The following is a 21,657-nucleotide window of genomic DNA, read 5'->3' as shown; positions in this document are numbered from 1 at the left end:
AACTAACCATGAGCAAAACATTTGTTACAGTATTTATTCATCTTTATTAATTTTAGTTAATAAAAATACAGCTGTTCATTTTGTTCATGTTAGTTTACAGTGCATTAGCTAATGTTAACAAATACAACATTTGATTTTAATAACGTATTAGTAAATGTTGAAATTAATATTAACTAAGATTAATAAATGCTGAAGATGTATTGTTCATTTGTAGTTCATGTTAACTATGTTAGTTAACTAATAACTAATTAACCTTATTGTAAAGGTTTACCAAATTAATAATATCTTAAAAGATGGAAAGTTCTATAGTGAACAATATGCTTTTTTTTCTTACTATGTCAAATCCTCTTTCATCTAAATCTGTGATTGCAACTTCTATCAAATTAATAGAACAGTTATTTCATCACAAATACTAGAAAAGTCATGAGAATACTCAAATGATAGTGGTACTCATAAAATGTGAAGACCCTGAATCTTAGAACAAACATGAATGAGGGTTTCCTTCATGGTGACCTTTATGAAGCATGATGTTCTACTTCATGTTCACACTTAATATTATGTCCTTTAATGACTCTCTCCCATTAACTACAGATTCACAGAAACTTCGCTGTATTAAAAACACCCTCACAGCAACTAGTTTTCTGTAATTTGATGCAAATGTAATATAATACAAAGTATAGTTTGAAAAGGTCTTAAGGATTCTTTATACGCTTTATAAGTCAATCGTTTATTAACCAGGACGCTAAATGAAGTCGGACGATTTCTGCTTCCCGTAGTGACGCTCACGTGGTGTTTGCATACTTTACCACAGCTGAAGTGAAATAAATGCAATTTTGTCAAAAACACAGATTTCTCAAAGAAATTTTCATTTAATACTTTATGTACTGCTTAATACAGCGTCTGTACAAGAATAAAGTTCCACATTTAACCCTATACTATCAATGTAGTGGGGTCGTGGGCAAGGCGCATCTCAAACAACCCTAATGATTGGTTTGTAAACGCGTCTGACGTCAGCGTGTTGTCACTTTGGCGGGTAACTTTGACAAGAATGAATGAACAGACGCATCGTTGACACTATACTGTTATTATTACGGCATTACCTGCAGCACCAACTATACACAAGGCTAGTTCAAATCCGCCAAATGAACGTCCTCATTGTGCAAACATTTTATCGCCGCCGGCAGGAAAGGAGGAGAAGACTGCTTTAGGCTCCGCGGGAACCACCGGAACTTCCTGTGAATGGTCTGAAAATTCGGACTCCGAACCATACAGAAAAAGCTTTCACACTAGAAACGAACCGAGCCTTTGTTCAGTTTGATCCGGACCGAGACTACCCAGACAGCAAAATGTATTTGGGACAGATTTGGGCTAGGTCTTCATTAGCATTTGGCGCAGATCCGCTAAACGGACCTGGTCCGGGCTCATTCTTTCCAACGGCCCAATACCGGAACAGGTTGGAATTACGGATCAGAGACAGATTTGGGTCAGAACTGGCCCAGTACAGTTATTAGTGCCATGACATGTGGTGCGGATCCGGCCCAGAACTGTGACTCATATTTTACATCTGGGGCTCATCTGGCCCTGGTCTGTGATTCATTTTTAGGCTATCAGACAATTAAGGCCCAAACACCCACACAATTGTAATTTTCAAAATAGTTTTTAATTTAAAAAAAGGCAAAAGAGAACACTACAGCATGAACAACCATTAGTAGACGTGAATCCAGATGCACAAAAAACAACACAAATACAAACTAATGCAATCAAGTGAGAAAAAAATCATACAGTTAAATGTTTGACCGAAAAAAGATGTCATTAAAACGACATAATATGTACCAAAACCGAAATCTTATGTCGTTTCAACAACATCTTTTTTCCGTAATAACGAGATCTTATGTCGTTAGAACGACATATTTATCTGGTAATAACGAGATGCTATGTCGTTAAAACAACATATTTTTTTGGTCTTATAAGGAAATGTGTAGTCACATAACATCTTGTTATTAATACATAATTGAGTAGAAAAATAATATGTATGTGGCAGCAATGCGTCACCGTACAATGGAACACAATACAACTTAACAACCGACGAGGGCACGCCCTGTGTGGTGAAATTTAAACCTTTGAATCAGATTAGGAAGCAGTCGTGTGTGTGTGTGTGTGTGTGTGTGTGTGTGTGTGTGTGTGTGTGTGTGTGTGTGTGTGTGTGTGTGTGTGTGTGTATGTGTGTGTGTGTGTGTGTGTGTGTGTGTGTGTGTGTGTGTGTGTGTGTGTGTGTGTGTGTGTGTGTGTGTGTGTGTATGTGTGTGTGTGTGTGAAACGGCTTATTCGAGGTGTTACAAGATTTTTGGTTTCTGAGATTTTCAGTTTCACTGGTGTGATGATCCATAATGTGTTTAACCCTATTCTGAGTCAAAATATTCAACATTCTCCATCTTCTCTGTGAACTGTCTGTGGTTGTAAACGTCATAGTGCTGAAAAATTTTGCTAAAATTTCATTGACTTATCATAGGCCCAGCCTATTTCCATTAAAAAAAATTACATTTGTTTACAAACAAATATCAATTTACAAATTAAAATGATCACTTGACTTAAAATCTTGAAAACATGACATTATGGCAATTTCATAAGATTTGCAGGACTTTGTAGGCCTGTCTTCGAGCTAATGGCGGTATCCTATAGAAGAACGGGTGAAGGTTTCTGCGCAATACTTTTCAGCGTGGCAAAGTCATTTGATTACCTCTTTGTTTCATCTGACTCCAAAAATGAAAAAGGTTTCAGTGAAGTTTGTTAATCATTAAATTTAGGTGAATGTTTGATTATTCTATTTAACTCTTTATTGAAATTACCTTAGTTCATCCAGATTCCTTTGAGTCTAAAACCCGGCCGGGTATAGGCTACGATCTCTTAAACATAAGCTCGTCAGTCTAGGTCATTACCAGAGGCAATTAACTAATATCGTAGACGGCCAAACTACACTTTGCTCATTCTAGAATATATTATTTAGATCTGAACACACTTAACTAAGATAAGATTATATCTAACCAGAGGTCACGACCATTAACATAGAAACAAGCTGACCAACTTAACTTTTTCTAATGGTAACTTTTGTATAATCATGCCATGGTTTCCCACGTACACTTAGTTAGAATAGGCTACTATTACAATAATCAGAGGTTGAGGCTCACCCGAATTTAGATTGGGCTAATAACATTCTGTTGCTCTTTTTTTACATTTAAGATGTTAAATTACATTCAACCATTTAGTTTGATTTTTTTAATTTAAGCATTTTCACTTAGCAATAAACATACATAAGCTTGTTTATGTACTGTACGTACAGTACTTAACTTTTACATGCATCTCTGAAATGAGGAAAAACAAATCTTTGATTTTATATTTTTGATATTTGACAATGCAGATAAAAAACAATACATGAACAATTAAAACATCTAATAAATAGCACTACAACACATACAACAAACAGGCCGTCCATATCTCTGGAGATCAGAGAATCTGAGGTTCTGTTTCTTCCAGCATGACAAAAGTTTGGAAACACTATAATTTAAGAAAAGTATGACCTATACTTTAGGAAGCAAGAGTGCATTAAACTGATCAAAAATGACAGCAAAGACATGTATAATGTTTACAAATGGATAATGATTTCCACACATTATTAAGCAGCACAACCATTTTCAACTGCGATAATAATCAGAAATTTTTCTTAGCAGCAAATCAGTACTAGATGATTTCTGAAGGGTCACGTGACACTGAAATCTGGAGTAATGAGCTCTGCCATCACAAGAGAAAATAACATTTTAAAATATATTAAAATAGAAATCAGTTTGTACAAATATTTCACAATTTTACTGTTTTTATCAGATAGGCCTAAATGCAGTCTTGGTGAACATAAAGAACAACACCAAACTTTTGATCAGTAGTGCATATTATATCAAAACCAGCACAAGCACACTTTTCAATCAAAACATTTTTAAAAAATCCAATTTGTTACATTATTTTATCAGTACTTATTTGTAAATTTAATTTTTTGTGATCATCAAATTATTTGCTTTTTCTATTCCGTAAAATAATGTGAAGTGTTTTTCTTATTTACAGTAGCCTAGTTGTACCAAATGTATTTTTTTACACTTTTGTCCATACAATTTTGTTTCATCCAAATTGTAGGCTGCTTGTAATGTATAGGCCTATTATAGCTACTCATTCGTGCTTGTGTATGGTCTTAAGTTATTTAGCTTAAATTTACAAAATTAACAAGAATTTAAGAACAATAACACCAGGATATATAAAAAACAGTTTTAAAGCATTGCAATGTATAAAGGTGTAGCCTTTAGGCTACAATGTACATGACTTGTTGAAGTTTGTTGTGCTTTATCCTTTACACGAAGTGAATGACTGTAATCATTCAGTTAGGGACGAATGCACAAAACTTGCAAACTAATAGGCAACAAACATTATAAACGGTTATGAACTGATAAACAATTAAAGTTCACGCATAAGTTCAAGCGACACTGATACTGTTTACCTTTAAAAAAATTATATTCGTTAAACTTGCTGAGATAGGCTACAAGGAGGAGTGTGGACTAATATTCTCAGTTCCACGTGCATGTCCAGGAAACTTATGAATATTCATAATAACCTTTACCCACACTGAAACCAGAAATAGGCTTGTTTGAGATGAGCAAAGTCTGCGCAGAACCGTTCACTGGTGATCACCGCGAGATGCATGCCGGTTAGAAATGTGTCCGAGTGCGGTCCGCCTTGCTCTGATGTCATGCTGACATATAGGCCTACAGTAGGCTATATGTCAAAAAAACTCTCACGATGGAGAGGCGGCCGTCAGTCAGCGGAGTTTCTCTCCAACTCGCTGATCAAAAGCATGATGGGAAATTACTTCCTGACGACGCAGATTAATGCTCATGGTTTAAACAACCGTGATGTAGGCCTATTGTTCTCTTTTAATATGTTAGATTTTAAAACTCTGATATCATGTTTTTATGTGTATATAAATTATGTGTGAATATTCCCAAACTGTCTGACAATGCTATATGGGTTATTTGATTGTTGTCATAGCCTATTTATAAAATATATATATATAAAAACATTTCTGTAATTAAAGTAAAAATGATTGATAAACACGTGTTTCGAATTTAAATAGGCTAAATAACAGTACTTTGGGTGTCTTGTTCATTATATTTATTTTCATATGAAAGCAACAATTACATCCAGTTTATCATCAACTAAATGAATTTCCGTCTTGATCTGACAGGTGTCTGGTCTACTATGAGACGAGAGAACTTTTTTCACTCCTCCTCTCACTGCAGCCGCCTACTCTCATATACATTTCAGGCGAGGCAAGGTGCATCTCAAACAAGTAGGCTAATAGCTTCACTGAAAATCGTTTCGGTTTCTTCTTCTTCTGGTGTCACGGTTAACATCACTTTTTAGTAAAGCTCCAAAAGCTTGTTTAACCAACCGCCAATAAACGAGAACAAGAAGAAAATACGTTAACATTCCGATTAAGGGACATTTAAATCCGTATCTGCATCATAGACTGAAAAAACGATCTGCTTTTTTTTCTTTTCTCTTTTTTTTTCTTTTTTGAAATGAAGGTTCTATTAATTTTGTTCTTGTCGTTGTTATTTTTTTTATCCGACCATGGTAAGACATTTATTTGTTACTTACAATCTCTCTGCATGGTAACGATAAAAACAAAAGTTACCCAGTTTATTCAGCTCTAAAAAGCCTGGCTACAGTTTTATATTTTGCCCGGCCATTAAGCCATATGAAGCAAATGTTCATTTTCATTGGTGTCAATTTATACAATCAACTGAGGAAATGAATATAGGGCAACTTTTTGAGCAATTTTGATGGGCAATGTTGCCGTCAACAGGCAACCAGGTAAGACCGATCTAATTTATCCAGATATAAATGTGTTGCCCATTCTCAATAGGAAAGTGCCCGAGCAACATCAAGGCAACAAAAATCAAAAAGTTGCCCTGTGTCATCGCCTTGGTTAAATGTATCAAGTGACTTGGTGTTGAAAACATTATGTATCATGGCATCATACTGTGAGTAAATGTTGATATGGTATAAGTTATTATATATACTGATGTAGTACCTTGATTGTGATGTCAGTCGCTTTGGAAAAGAGGTTCTGCCAAATAAAAATGTGTTGTACGGTAAGTTAACGAATCGTTCTTTTGAACCGGTTCTTTTAAGGGAACCAGTTCATCAAAGCAGACTGAATCGTTCAAAACATAGACATACAGGTAGACTCCCTATCGACCGCTACTGCCTATTGGCACGGACGAGAATTGGAGCCGCCATCTTAAAGTGTAATCTGAATGGCAGGTGAAATGAGCTGTCAGCGCATTAAATTAATCATATCTCACTGAATACTGAACTGATTTTCACGCGGTTTTTTTTTTTTTGCTGCAAAGGTCATTCATGTAGCCATGATACAGGACACATGGTTCGGCGTATTTTAATATCCATAGTAGGCTTAACAGTAATATAATATTCTGATATAGCCTAAGATATAAAGTGACCAGATTATGTGTGATGAAGGATATAATGTATTTTATAAATCACACACTACAAATATAATAAAGAAGCAGAAACAGATAGTTGCAGTAAAGTAAGATATTTTAATAAGTTGAAGAAACAATATGATTTGTGACACGCACATACACACGAACAGACACACAAACAAACACGAACAGACTCTCTCTCTCTCTCTCTCTCTCTCTCTCTCACACACACACACACACACACACACACACACACACACACACACACACACACACACACACACACACACACACACACACACACACACACACACACACACACACACACACACACACACACTTTCACACACAGAACGCAGCCACCGAATCCACCGAACGCAGCCACCTGTAATAAAAATTGAGAAGAAGCTTTTCAACGTGTTTGCATCAATAATTTCTAAAAATTAAATTCGGACAACATTAAGCCTATACCTTTTTTATTGTATGTGGATGTGGGAGGGGAAAATTATGGAAGTAAAATAATGTCAAATGTTTTTGAAATAAAAAGCCTGTTGAATTGCACTATACTTGAAAAAAATAGGCATTGCATTAACCATGCTTGCATTTTAATGCATTGTATTTTTATGGGCTGAAATTCAACATGGTTGAATATTTAAGCTGTGAATATTTCAATTAAAAACATTTTCATTATTAAAAATACAATAATCCATATTCACCATTCATATTTCACTTCCAAAATATTCAATATGAGGTGCCCCTAGGGACATTATTCAGAATTGCATGCACATACATGTACTTTTCCTCTCACATACACATATGAAACCAAATTCATTCACATACTATAGTGAAATGCTCACACACATACAAGTGAAATGCTTTTACAAACACAACTGAAACGCTCTCATACATACAACTGAAAATATTACGCTCACACACACACAACTGAAATGCATACACACACACAACTGAAACACTCACACACACAACTGAAATGCTCTCATACATACAACTGAAAATATTACGCTCATACACACAACTGAAACACTCACACACACACAACTGAAATGCTCACACACACACAACTGAAATGCTCTCACATACACAACTGAAATGCTCACACACACACAACTGAAATGCTCTCACACACACAACTGAAATGCTCACACACACACAACTGAAATGCTCACACACATTCAAGTGAAATGCTTTTACAAACACAACTGAAACGCTCTCACTCACACAACTGAAAAGCATTTCAGTATGTTGTATGCAAGCATTTCAGTATGTTGTATGCAAGCATTTCAGTATGTTGTATGCATGCATTTCAGTATGTTGTATGCAAGCATTTCAGTATGTTGTATGCAAGCATTTCAGTATGTTGTATGCAAGCATTTCAGTATGTTGTATGCATGCATTTCAGTTGAAACGGAAGGTGGTTAAAGTCTCCAGTCCAGTTGGTGGCAGTAGTGCACCTCAAGACGAAGAACTAGAAGCTGTTGAAAGAAGGCATAGTACAAAAGCGCGCCTTTCACAATACAAGCGACCGAAGTTGACCGTTCGTTCCTATGGTTCGTTCGCCCGCCAATCGCGCTACACCAGCGGTTCTCGAAGTGTGTGGCGCGCCCCACTGGTGGGGAATAGAGACGTGACAGGTGGCGCGCACCAAACGGGAGGAAATTTTCTTTTATATGCTCTTTATTCGTTGATGGCGAGTCCGCATCGTCAACTTCATCTTTGCAGCAACACAGAAAACACCAGTTTATTAATAAACAATTAAATGTCTCCTTGCTATTTTTTATACATTCATAATCATTACTTTTGCCGGTTCTTTGTGGCAAGCTTTATGCGTGAGCTTGAGTGCGGCAATATAACGCTCATTATCCTGTATAGCCTATTTAAGTAATTAAATGAATATAATGGGGCGATTTGTCCACTAACGGCTTAAATGAACAGCTATAGTCGACTAGAAAAAAACTTTAGTCGGAGACAGCCCTTATTCCACATATTTTCGAGCCAGCAGAACATTCTGGGTTGCGCGCGCGACCCTGAGCGGAATGAGCGAGCGGAGGAATATTCAGAAATGCGCTCTCTCTCTCCGCTCACATGCTCTAATCGGAACAAAGGAATATTAAAATAATCAATTATTAGTTTATATCTTATACACTGCCCATCATTTTAATCCCATATCAAATGTTATGTCTATTTTAATATGTGTAATAGGCTATATACTTTTTTTTTTATTTCACGTTTTTAAGTAGCCTACAATATTATGTTAGTCCACATCCCCCAACCAGGGGATGCTATGACGAGTGGCACTTTTATTTATTTTCTATTTTTGAACTTGATACAAATTTTGACACAGCTGCACTTTTATTTTCTTTATTTTTGAACTTGCTGTTATTTGATGTAGATAGTTAATTTGTATTTAGATAAAACTTGTTACTATACTGATACTACTTGTTACTTCAATAAATTTAAACATTTTAAGATTGTTGCTTATTTCATTATCATTGGGGCGGAACAATTTCAGTTGTGTGTGTGAGAGCATTTCAGTTGTGTGTGAGAGCATTTCAGTTGTGTGTGTGTGAGCATTTCAGTTGTGTGTGTGAGAGCATTTCAGTTGTGTGTGTGTGAGAGCATTTCAGTTGTGTGTGTGAGCATTTCAGTTGTGTGTGTGAGAGCATTTCAGTTGTGTGTGTGTGAGAGCATTTCAGTTGTGTGTGTGAGCATTTCAGTTGTATGTGTGAGAGCATTTCAGTTGTGTGTGTGAGAGCATGTCAGTTGTGTGTGTGTGAGCATTTCAGTTGTGAGTGTGAGAGCATGTCAGTTGTGTGTGTGAGCATTTCAGTTGTGTGTGAGAGCATTTCAGTTGTGTGTGTGTGAGCATTTCAGTTGTGTATGTGAGAGCATTTCAGTTGTGTGTGTGAGCATTTCAGTTGTGTGTGTGTGAGTGTTTCAGTTGTGTGTATGAGCGTAATATTTTCAGTTGTATGTATGAGAGCATTTCAGTTGTGTGTGTGTGAGCGTTTCAGTTGTGTGTGTGTGAGCATTTCAGTTGTGCGTGTGCGCGTAATAATTTCAGTTGTATGTATGAGAGCGTTTCAGTTGTGTTTGTAAAAGCATTTCACTTGTATGTGTGTGAGCATTTCACTATAGTATGTGAATGAATTTGGTTTCATATGTGTATGTGAGAGGAAAAGTAAATGTATGTGCATGCAATTCTGAATAATGTCCCTCGGGGCACCTCATAATTCTAACTGTTTAAAAATACAACCTATAATATTCAACAGGCAATTTTCGGTCCATTTTATTTCGCTTTGCAAATTCGCTTCCACAAATTCAGTGGTTCAAATTCGACAGTAAATTCAACATTGACGTCCAGGGGTGATTCTCAATATCCCTCCTCGTCTCCTCGTTCCTCTGTCCTCCATCCTATGACCCGGAAACCGATCGAGCTCAGCCATCTTGAAGGACATCTCAAATCTCTAATTGCACCACGAGGAGGCGAGGATCGAGGAGTGAGGAGGCTTCCAGAGGGGTCATGAGCGAGGATACACAGCTGTATCCTATGCGGAAGAGTTTTATCGACTAAACGTGACTGGCGTATACATTCTCCTCCCCCTTCACATCGGTCACAATCTGTTTTAATATATACTTTACCTTTGCAGTTTATATAAACCACACATTACACATATTTCAACAGGGTATCTTGCTTTATTATTATTTAATATGAATTTCTTAAATAAACAAACTTCAACAACATAAGGGAAGATCCTTTGAGCGCTGCTGATGACGCTGTGAAGTGACGCTCGAGTGATCAAGTATTACAATGTATAAAAAAAGCTTTCATTCGATTCATCCGTCCTCATTTTCTTTCCTTGCGTCCTTCCCTCACAACCTACAGGGGGAGGAGCTGAGACGCTAGGAAAGGAAGCGAGGAAAGGAAATGAGGATGCACAAATAAGAAATGAGAAGCACCCCAGGAACTCCAGGAAAAGCAGAAGATTGCCGAGCATAATCTCCATCTGCTGTTAGTCGATCTCACCAGCAGGGGGTGCAAAAGCACGTGTTGTTTACGGAGACCAGCAAAATTAGAGCAAGTCATTCATTCATAAAACTCATTTACAGCAATGTAAGTTTATTTGTGATTATTATGACGACTGTTTTTGTTAAATTCGGTGCCTTCACGGTTACTTTTCCTGTGTAGCCTACATGCATATTTCTCTACCGTGAACGAGATCATAATTTTATTCCCCGATGCGGATATACAGATCCAATGTTACATTTTTGAGGTTGACATATATTTATCTTGGTTTTTTAGTTGCCTTAACTTTATATTGTGGCGATGTGCTGCATGCAGGCTATTAGGGTTTCCCTCAATACTTCAGGATTCCCCTGCTGGACATACAACGCTTAACGTAGCTTAATGGACTAGTGATGTAAAAGTCCATTCTCAAAGGCAAGCAGATGGACTCAGAATAACGCGCACAGCTGAGCGTTTCCCAGTGATAGACTGGCATAAAGATGGTTTGATGTAGGACATTCGCACATTTAGGGACCATCTCTAAAGTGTATACGACTTTGGTATACACGTTTCTAAGTTCAATAGCATTTGAATAGAACGACTTACAGTCATAAAACCAATTGTAAAGTGTTCATGTAGTGTCAGGCATAATGCGAACCCTTTGGATTTTTGACATTTATTCAAATAAATTTAAGTTTGCTATTGAAGTTAGAAACGTACATGCCAATGTTTTATGCAACTTTAGAGACGGTCCCTAAATGTGCGAATGTCCAATGTCAAGCCAATTTTACATTGTCATTTAGCAGACGCTTTTATCCAAAGCGATTTACAGTTAAACTAACAATAGGAGGACAACAATATGCAAGTGCTATGATCCCAGTTTAAGCTAATGCAATACACGTAGGCATTTTAGGACTTATATATATATATATATATATATATATATATATATATAGAGAGAGAGAGAGAGAGAGAGAGAGAGAATAGAATAGAATGGAAAATGTTAGTATTAATTGATCAAGTGTTGATTTTATGCCAGTATATCACGAAACGCTCAGCACGAAACTTTGCGCGTAAAGTTTATTATCTGAGTCCATCTTCTTGCCTGTAGCCTATAGTAGCCTACAGCCTACATCCCCAATAAGGTGCAAGATTGGTCTTTCATATCACTGTATGTGTTAAGCGTTTTGTCCCAACGGAAAGGGAATCCTTGAGTATGAGGTATTGAGGGAAACCGATTATAATCCTGTTCATGGTAGAGAAAGCTGATGGCTTTGTGTGTTTATCATCTTTTCCGCATATAGCCTACCGTCAAAGATAATCGTTTCCATTTTATTAATGAATGTCTTCGTCAACAACAAGCGCTTTTGCACCATCTGATGGTGAGGTCGACTAACAGCAGATGGAGATTATGATCGGTAATCTACTGCTTTTCCTGCAGTTCCTGGACGTCAATGTTGAATTTACTGTCGAATTTGAACCACTGAATTTGTGGAAGCGAAATAAAATGGACCGAAAATTGCCTGTTGAATATTATTGGTTGTATTTTTAACCAGTTAGAATATTTTGGAAATTAAATATGAATGGTGAATATGGATTATTGAATTTTTAATAATGAAAATGTGTTTGAAATGTTTTTAATTGAAATATTCACAGCTTAAATATTCAACCATGTTGAATTTCAGCCCATAAAAATGCAAGCCCTAAAAATACAATGCATTAAAATGCAAGCATGGTTAATGCAATGCCTATTTTTTTTCAAGTAGTGCAATTCAACAGGCTTTTTATTTCAAAAACATTTGACATTATTTTACTTCCATGGAAAATGTCGAGACTAAAGTCCTATTCGGATTAACTTTACAAGGTTAGATGGAGTAAGTTAATAATGTAATTTTACCACAGGACTTCTGTAATATCAATAGCCAAATCGCGTGTGATAAGATATAGGTTATCAATAACACTAGAAGTTGGAGGGGTAACTCAATTTGCACATCGCTGTCATGCGTGTATTACATTGCTTCCTGATATCATGTGCGCAAACACAAATAACCTATACAACAGGGCAGTTGAATGCTTATCTGATAACCTAGAAGCTCTTGTAATTATTACTTTAACAGTTACTCCACCTCTCCATGCCGGGTGAACACCGGCTGATGCAGTAAACAGCATTTCACAACGATTTCAGTACAGTAGGCCTAATAGCAAATATCCTTGCTCCTTCTCGATTATTTGGTAATATTCTATTCACAAAATACAACCAATAGTACGGTAATGTTAAGACTTACTTGTGAAAATGTTCTATGTTCGATGGTCCGGCGATTAGAACAGGAACATGCTCCACAATGCTCTGGCATCTTATCTGCTGCCACGCAACGAAACTAGGAATACGACCGGTTCAAGATGGCGGCCGGATTTCTCGGTTTCCAGCGGCCAATAGGGCTTAGTCTCTATATGATATCTATGGTTCAAAACACTTCGCTTATACGTATAAAGACTCGATTCATTTAGACTACCCAGTGTTTTAAAACTTACAACAGTGCTAATGACACACACCTCAAGAAAAAATGTGCTTTTCTTACTTACTCCCATAGTGTATGATTAGCGAAAAATATACATGTTTATTGAACATTTATGGAGCAACACATTTTGTGTGAAAATAACCATAAAAAGTGCTTTATTTTGTTTAAATATCTCGTAAATGTATGAGGTGGCAAGGTGGGCCTTGTAAAACCAAGGGGCAAAATACACAAAGTATTGATACAATTACTTCAGCTAAAATAATGTTTTTAATAGCTAATGTCTAAGTCAAGACAATACTTGTTCAAAACAATCACTTTAGTTTTACTTTAAAAAGTGAAGATTCGGAAAGCATTGATGGACATCCCGTAATTTAATATAGATTTACAATAGTAACAATAAATTATATTTTATTATATGATATTAATATATTTTTAAATATGATGGTTTCATTATAAATATGTGACCCTGGACCACAAAACCAGTCTTAAGTAGCACGGGTATATTTGTGGCAATAGTCAACAATAATATGGGTCAAAATTATCAATTTTTCTTTTATGCCAAAAATCATTAGGATATTAAGTAAAGATCATGTTCCATGAAGATATTGTCATGATCCGGCATTCTTGTCCTTGATTTTCCCTAGTCTTGAGGCTGGATCATGACAGACCCATGTTTTTTGTACAAGCACACACTGTAAAAAATGATCGTGATTTTAATGGTAAAAGACTGTAAAAATGCTACAGTGCAAAACTGTTAATTGGTTAACAGAATGTTTCCTTACTATATACGGTAAATAACTGTGATAGATCTAACGGTACATTTAATGTAATTTTACTGTAAAATACCGTTAAATTTACAGTTTTTGAAAGTGAAAAAGAACAACTCATTGTATAATTTACAGTGAAAAGCCGTAAATTGACATTCCCACAATTCCCTGCGTGACACTTCACATTTTATGTATTTTTATTGAAATAACTATGTTTCTTCTTAGTTTTCTTAGTTCTTTTCTAATCAGTTATGTACATTAGGGTTTTATGTCACATTTAATGTTGTTAAATTAATGTTTATTGCATTTTTATAATTTCATGTGTGTTACCGTGATGGTGTTTAATGTTTGTGCGAATGACACTGTGCAGCTTCTATATAATAGTATTAAAGCTCCCGTTGGGAAATTTTTTTTGATCATATTCAGTGAAATCGACACTATAATCCGACAGAACAACATAAATAAAATGGTTTTAGAAAAAAGACCGAGCTTCTAACTCCACCTGGTGCGTGTTATTTGTTTTGGAAAAATCCACCCGTCCCGGATCATCGGGTCCAATCAGCGCAGGGGTGTGTGAGATATGACTGTCAATCACAGGTCGTGCACACGCCACCCCTCGCGCACGTTACAATCACATGCACACGCCTGAAGTTCGCGCAGTAATGAAGAGTGATGGTGGAAAAGATTCCAATTCCTCGGTTAAAGGTTGTATCAGTGATTTCTGGCCCAAAAATAAATGTCTAATCTTTCCTAACGATCCGCTAGCTGCCCGCCCCATAAGCATGCCGTCCAAAAACCGCGTCTCTGTAGGTAGCCTAGGCTCTGAGATCTGCACACAAAAACAAATGTGTACAACCACCACTCAAAACCAAAATAAACAGTGTTCCAACCAATCACTGACAGGGGCGGGTGTTCCTCCGATTTCGCATCCAGCCGTGCACGAGCGCAAAACCTCACAACACCCGCCCAAGAGCTAGGAGGTCAAAAACAACACAGGAAAAGAGAACACCTGCTGAAAATAAAGAAGTAAAGAAAGAAAGTGTGTAAATAAACCAGGATCAACATCGGATCGGCATTTGAAAGGTGGAGAGATTTACGTGATTTAATTGGGTTCAAGCTGGATGCAGAGCTTGCAACATTTCTTCTCCACAGGTAATTGTGCTTTATCAACCAGTTACTTTATTTCTTAGTGTTATAGTAATTCCACAGGTAATTGTGCTTTATCAACCAGTTACTTTATTTCTTAGTGTTATGTTAGTAATCTAAGTATGTTTGCCCTAATGTGTTGGTATGGATAGCTAACGTTAGCACTTGTTGGGCAGGTTCGTTCGTTTGCACTGAAATCCGTGTGAATGTAACGTTAGGTGGATAAACATGTCCAGATGAAGGGATAAAGTTTGGCTTTTAGGAAGAATCAATGCTACTCTATCTTTCTTACGAGAGTAAGAATAGTAGTAAAGCTACTGTTATTGTATGTGCTATCTTACTAGCTCGGATATATAAGCAGTAGAAAAATGTACAATGACCATGTCTGCACATACAGCAATAATAGCGTTTCAGACAGACGATGGTGTTTATTTACGTTTAATTGGTGGGTAATCCATTTCGTAACAATCTACTCCAAAATGACAAAACAACAATAACAAAATACTTCATGGTGTTGATGGATGCTGATGAGACGGGCGCGTTCACAGAAAATCTGGTGCACTGGCACTGACGAGCACGAAGCCACGAACTCGGTGGGAGGGTATTAGTTGATAGTGGGGGAGGGGCATGAGAGTTGTAAACATTCAAAATTTTGCCTAAGTCCACTCAATCTGCAGACTTGCCGACTGGAGCTTTAACTTTCTTGTGGAAGATTGCTTGTGATAAGCTTTGATTTATCACGTGACTTTCATCACTGCTGTGGTGATTGTTGGTTGTCAGTGTATTACAATGGTACAAAACAGATATTAATACTTCAATGGGTTGGTAAATTAACATTAAATCAGATTATGAAATACGGTTTATTACTGTAAATTTTATGTTAAGTCTGTAAAACCAATAACGTTGATACTGTATTTTTGACGGTAAAGTTCTGGTAACCACAGCTGCCGGTTTTATTCCGTAAAAACATCGGGATTTTTTTTACAGTGCATGGCCTTTTGTTTGGGCCATCTGCTTGGGCCATCTGCTTGTGTTGTCTCGTTACGTAACCGCCCCCTTGTTATCCGCGTCTTGTCATTATTGTCTAGTCAGTTTCACCTGTTCCTGTAATTAGTGTCTCCCTTTATATGCCCCTTGTGTTCGCTGTCCTGTGTCGGTTCATTGTGATTGTTTGTGATACATATTGTGATTTCTACCTGTGTGTTAACTGTCCTGTGAGTACCTTGTGAGTTTTTGTCTGGTGAATTACTGATCCTGTTTCTGTAGTTAGTTTATGTCTAGTTTGTCAGTCCTAGTCTAGTCTGGTCTAGTCTTGTCATTTCTTTTGCTGTTCATGTTTTGCCCCCTCGTGGGTTTTGTTTTCTCTGTTTTCTGTCTATAATAAACTTTGTGTCACTGCATCCTGTCTGCGCCTGGGTTCACCTTCCACTGTCATAACAGATATTTTGTAAATTTCCTACCGTAAATGTATAAAACATTTATTTTTGTGAGTGAATGCAGCACAATCGCAAACATAAATGGACAACTTTAAAGGCGATTTTCTCAGTGTTTCGATTTTTTTTGCACCCTCAGATTCCAGATGTTCAAATAGTTGTATCTCGGCCAAATATTGTCCTACCCTAACTAACCATACATTTATGGTAAGCTTATTTATTCAGCTTCCATGTGATGTATACATCTCAATTAAAAAAAAAAAAAGACCCATGTGACTGGTTTTGTCATCCAGGGTCACATATCGTCCCCTTGGAATTATAAGGTTCTATCTGACATTTTTGTCAAAATTGAGTTATTCACATATTCTTATTCTGTGACAACTTATTTACATTATGTGATGTGTTTTTTTTAAGTTGTGTACATTGTGGGACTTTTTATTGAAAAAACAAAAAGGTTCTATCTACAAAATCGAACTCTAACTTGGCTCTATAAGGTTCTATCTGCGTGAGCCAATCAGCACTTCGAATGCACAGAAGAGGACCAATCAGAATCAACTTTATATGTCATGTCGCCGGCTTTTTCCTTGAAGACAAAAAGAAACCCCATAAAGGCAGAATGCTATACATTTAAAGTAAATTAAATATTCACTAAATTGTGTAGTGTTATGAAGTGGCTTCAATTTGGCCATTTTCTTTATAGTGTATTGGTTATTATTATTAATTATGAATGAGGTTATTATTAATAACTATTATTATTATAGTTATTATTATCTGAATTATACAAATATGCAGTGAGTAAATTGAATATTTAAAAAAAAAACATTTAACATACAAGTGTGTGTGTGTGCGCGAGTGTGTGAAAGTGTGTGTGTGTGTGTGAGTGTGTGAAAGTGTGTGTGTGTGTGAGTGTGTGTGTGAGTGTGTGTGTGTGTGTGTGTGTGTGTGTGTGTGTGTGTGTGTGTGTGTGTGTGTGTGTGTGTGTGTGTGTGTGCGAGTGTGTGTGTGTGTGTGTGTGCGAGTGTGTGTGTGTGTGTGTGTGTGTGTGCGAGTGTGTGTGTGTGTGTGCGAGTGTGCGTGTGTGTGTGTGTGTGTGTGTGCGAGTGTGTGCGTGTGTGTGTGTGTGTGTGTGTGTGTGTGAAAGTGTGTTGGTGTATGTGTGTGTGTGTGTGAAAGTGTGTTGGTGTGTGTGTGTGTGTAAGTGTGTGTGTGTGTGTGTGTGTGTGTGTGTGACTGTGTGTGTGTGAGTGAGAGAGAGTGTGTGTGTGTGTGATTAAAAAAATAGTCTGACATTTTTTGATGGGGTCTTAATTACAACAATAAACGTTAGCATGTTATTTCAGCCATACTGATGTCTAGAGAGAAAGCCATTTCACCTGGCCCACTTTAGCTGGAATAAAGTCCTGCTCAGATGTATTACAGTAGCTGCTTTCTGTCTAAACAAAAGAAAGATTAAAGTAACAATTTCTGCAATAATGTGTTTAATTACCCACCAAATTGGTAACGAAAATTAAGATTCTGCACTGGACAAAATATTTAGACCTACCTTGCTTAATTTGAAATGTCCTAAATACATGGAAGTGCTAAAAAATATGAAATAAATGTCATAGAAAGGATACAATTTTACTTTCTAACACATGTTGAGACATTGTTACAACATTAATTTTATATTTAATGTTCAAATAATGTTTTGGCAGATAGAACCTTATAATTCTAAGCGAAAAGTGTTTTTTTAGAATTAGAAGGTTCTATCTGCGTTTGACCCATTCCAAAAAAACCCATTTACAAATTTGAGAGGATTTTGATATTGTACATTTAGAATACATTTAGGGTCCCTGTTATTTTCATGTTTGAAAGAAACTTGTTCCCCATATAAATTTTCCTATATGTAATGCAAAAACTTTGAAGCTCAATATCTCAAAACTGCTCAGAACGCAGATAGAACCTTATAATTCCAAGGGTCACATATGGTGATTATCTCTAAGGTGGACACCCACCTTAACCTATGATATTTACCATCTGAATCTAACCTTGCAATAAATGGAAAAGTCAGCCAGCTGTTTATTATCATGTTATTTATTGTGTCTTTCACCCCAACAGCAGTGACGCCCTTTACCCCTAATATGCATACTTTTACATAATCTACCTTTATTGAAAAACTAATGCTTTAATTAGCTTGAAGACCTTTGTCTCAAAATATATTAAATAATTTTAGCACTCGATCCTCATTTGCTACATAAATCTTCCACATTTTAAAAAACATCAAATATTAGATCAAATTAGGGTAGAACCAACTTTGCGCTGCTGCCCGCGATCGCTTCAAGGATCGGCCAAATTTCCATGTGTAAAAAAGTGCTGGAAAGTGCTGGGTCAAGTTTTTGTGCCATCCAGTTCTTAAGAGAAAAAATCAAGGGCACCTTTTACCCTGTGTAGCCTTTACCCGTGTTGTACCCTATAAAAGAACAATGTTTTGTGATTAAAAGCACATTTGTGTGTGTGTGTGTGTGTGTGTGTGTGTCTTGTATGATAGTTCAGGATCATCCATGATGAGACTCATGCATGTTTGTCTGATGACTGAATCAGTAAATCAATCAATGATGTTCTTCTGCTGTTTAAGTTACATTACAATTCACAGCACTTTCCTGTTGTTTAGTTTTGTTTGGCTCATTATTACCTGTTTCTTTTTTCTCTTCCAGGTTTTTTCTATGTTGATATTGTCAGGGTGTCAGTGATGGAGGGAGATTCAGTCACTCTAAACACCAGTGTTCAAACAAACCAACAAGAAAAGATTAAATGGTATTTTAATGACATTCTCATCGCTCAAATCAGTGGAGATCTCAGTGATGTTTGTACAGATGTTCAATGTATGACTGGTAATGAGAGATTCAGAAACAGACTGAAGCTGGATCATCAGACTGGATCTCTGATCATCACAAACACCAGAAACACAGACTCTGGAGTTTATCAACTAAAACTTATCGGCAGCAGCAGCAGTGAAAAGATCTTCGATGTTACCGTTTATGGTGAGTCAATTAATGAATGTTTAAAAGCAGGTTAAAAAAAAGTGTTTAAATCACAGCATTAGCTAATGTTAGATTTCTTTTGCATTAACATTCATAGGTGTTCTTTTGTAATGCCCTGTTTACACCTGTCAATCGCATCGCAAGTAGACGAGGGAGACACACTCCCGTTTACACCGCTGAGATTTATAAACGTTGCGTAAACAAAACAGGCCCCGAAAGAGGCGTACGAGGTGTTCGAGGTGGAGACGCCTGTGCGCACAATCTACCGTTGACTGGGATTTATAAAGGGAATTTAGCGCTGGTTCTGGCGTAGGCAACACATGGTTTTATAAGTCTGAATATTTTTTGGCGTAGGCCTACACCATTTTTGGCTTTCGGGCACACCTACACTTTTAGTAAGGATCCTACGTTTTTTAAACGAGACCCCTGGTGTTTTAATAAGTCTCTTTTGTCCACTTTCAACCACTTCTGTCCTGATTTCTTCAATGGGAGGGTCTATTGATGGTTAAATGTGTGGGGTTTTTTTTTCAGATCATTCGATCTAATGGACAAAATAAGCTTGTGCAGTTTACATATGAACACGCCCAGACACGACAGAAAAACACACGGAGATCATGCGCTGACAGACACGAGACCAGTCTAACACTGTGAGTGTGTGTAAGAAATCAGGAATGATGAGAAAACATTGTGCTTGGTTTGTTTGGTCAAAGTTTAAAATCCCGTCTGGTATTCATCAACTTGTGAACCGATTGACCAAAATACATGTTAATACCAGGTGCAAACAGGGCCTAATTGTATTTAAAGCAGTAAATTCTGAATACGTTTGAAAACACATTTATTGTTAAAAGTGTTTCATGTAAATAAATAAATAAATAAATAAATTTGGCCAAAACAAATACATTTTGCTTTTCAAAGAGCATGATAAATTGTTCTCACCCACAGTGCTTTCACATTGTTATTATATTTTTGTTTTGTTTTCAAAAAGATCCTTCAATCAGCTGTTGGTTTGTGTTTCAGTTGTTAATGGTACAGAACAAGAAAAGTCAGTGATGATGGGAGAACCTGTTACTTTAGATCCTGGTGTAATAAAACACCTTAACGATTTGATGACATGGTATTTTAATGAGATTCTCATCGCTGAAATCACTGGATATCTGGGTAAGATCTGTGAAGATGAACAGTGTTATAGGAGATTCAGAGACAGACTGGATCTGGACTATGATACTGGATCTCTGACCGTCTATGACACCAGAATCACAGACACTGGAGTTTATAAACTACAGATCAACAGCACTGTCACTGTGAAGCGCTTTGGTGTTAGTAAGTATATATTAGTTCCCTTGAGCAATTTTAAAATATAGTTCTTTTTTATCGGTCCAGTAAATGCTTTCATTGTGGGCTATTAGAAAAAAATTGCATTTTCACTCAGTATTAAACTATAGTTGAGATAATCTCTATCACCTTCACATGCACATCAAGTTACACACAATTTTACAACAAACTAATTAAAACAAATAAATGCTGTTAACAAAGTTATTAACAAGAAAAATGCATAAAATTAGTTTTTCTGTGAACATTGATGTTTCCTTTTGAGCACACAGTGTTGTGATGCTGTTTTCGCTACTGATACTTATCTATTATTAAAATATGCTGCCGTTTATTAGTTAAATGAATGTCATACAATTGATGACTAAAGTATAAAGGTGTAAATATCAGACAAAGATATTGTAAATGTTGGTTATCAGTCACTCTCTAGTAATAATGCCTGTCTTTATTTGTTCCAGGTGTATTTCCATCTTCAGGTGCTGTAGCAGGAATACGTGTTGCTGTTGTTCTGCTTTTTGCTGCCGCTACTGTTGTGATTTAAAGGTGCTGTATGTAATACAGCTGTATCCACTGCTGCTTTAATGTATATGAGTGTTTATAATCAAGGTATTTAATCAATATTTTTCCTTCTAAATATCACATTGATAAACGAGGGAGACACATTCCCGTTTACACCGCCCAGATAAATAACACATCGAGTTGAATGACTTCTTTAGGCCTGTGAGATTTTACTTTGTTATAGAAGTTACCAGTGTGATTACTGAAATGTTCTTTTCATGTATTCTCTAATATCTGTATTAAATATCTGAGAGGTGACTGAAGCTGATGTCAGGAATGCAATGCTTGCTCATTTAGCCAAGCTTCCAGAAATTAAAAA

At 36.6% G+C, this 21,657-nt stretch overlaps 1 protein-coding gene across 1 annotated transcript in view; it reads left to right on the top strand.

Annotated features, from left to right (window-relative positions):
* Positions 1-20,815, top strand: part of LOC143736374 (uncharacterized) — a 126,786-nt gene extending 105,971 nt beyond the window's left edge. The window contains exon 3 of the mRNA XM_077227114.1: positions 20,472-20,815. Coding sequence (XP_077083229.1) covers positions 20,472-20,815 — 344 coding nt within the window. The remainder of the gene's footprint in view (positions 1-20,471) is intronic.
* The last annotated feature ends 842 nt before the right edge of the window (positions 20,816-21,657 follow it).

Source organism: Siphateles boraxobius, unplaced genomic scaffold (assembly GCF_051911475.1).
Source record: "Siphateles boraxobius isolate OS27281-9 unplaced genomic scaffold, OSU_SipBor_1 13, whole genome shotgun sequence".
NCBI lineage: Eukaryota > Metazoa > Chordata > Actinopteri > Cypriniformes > Leuciscidae > Siphateles > Siphateles boraxobius.
Note: the sequence above shows the minus strand (reverse complement) of the source record. Positions and strands in the feature narration are given on the sequence as shown.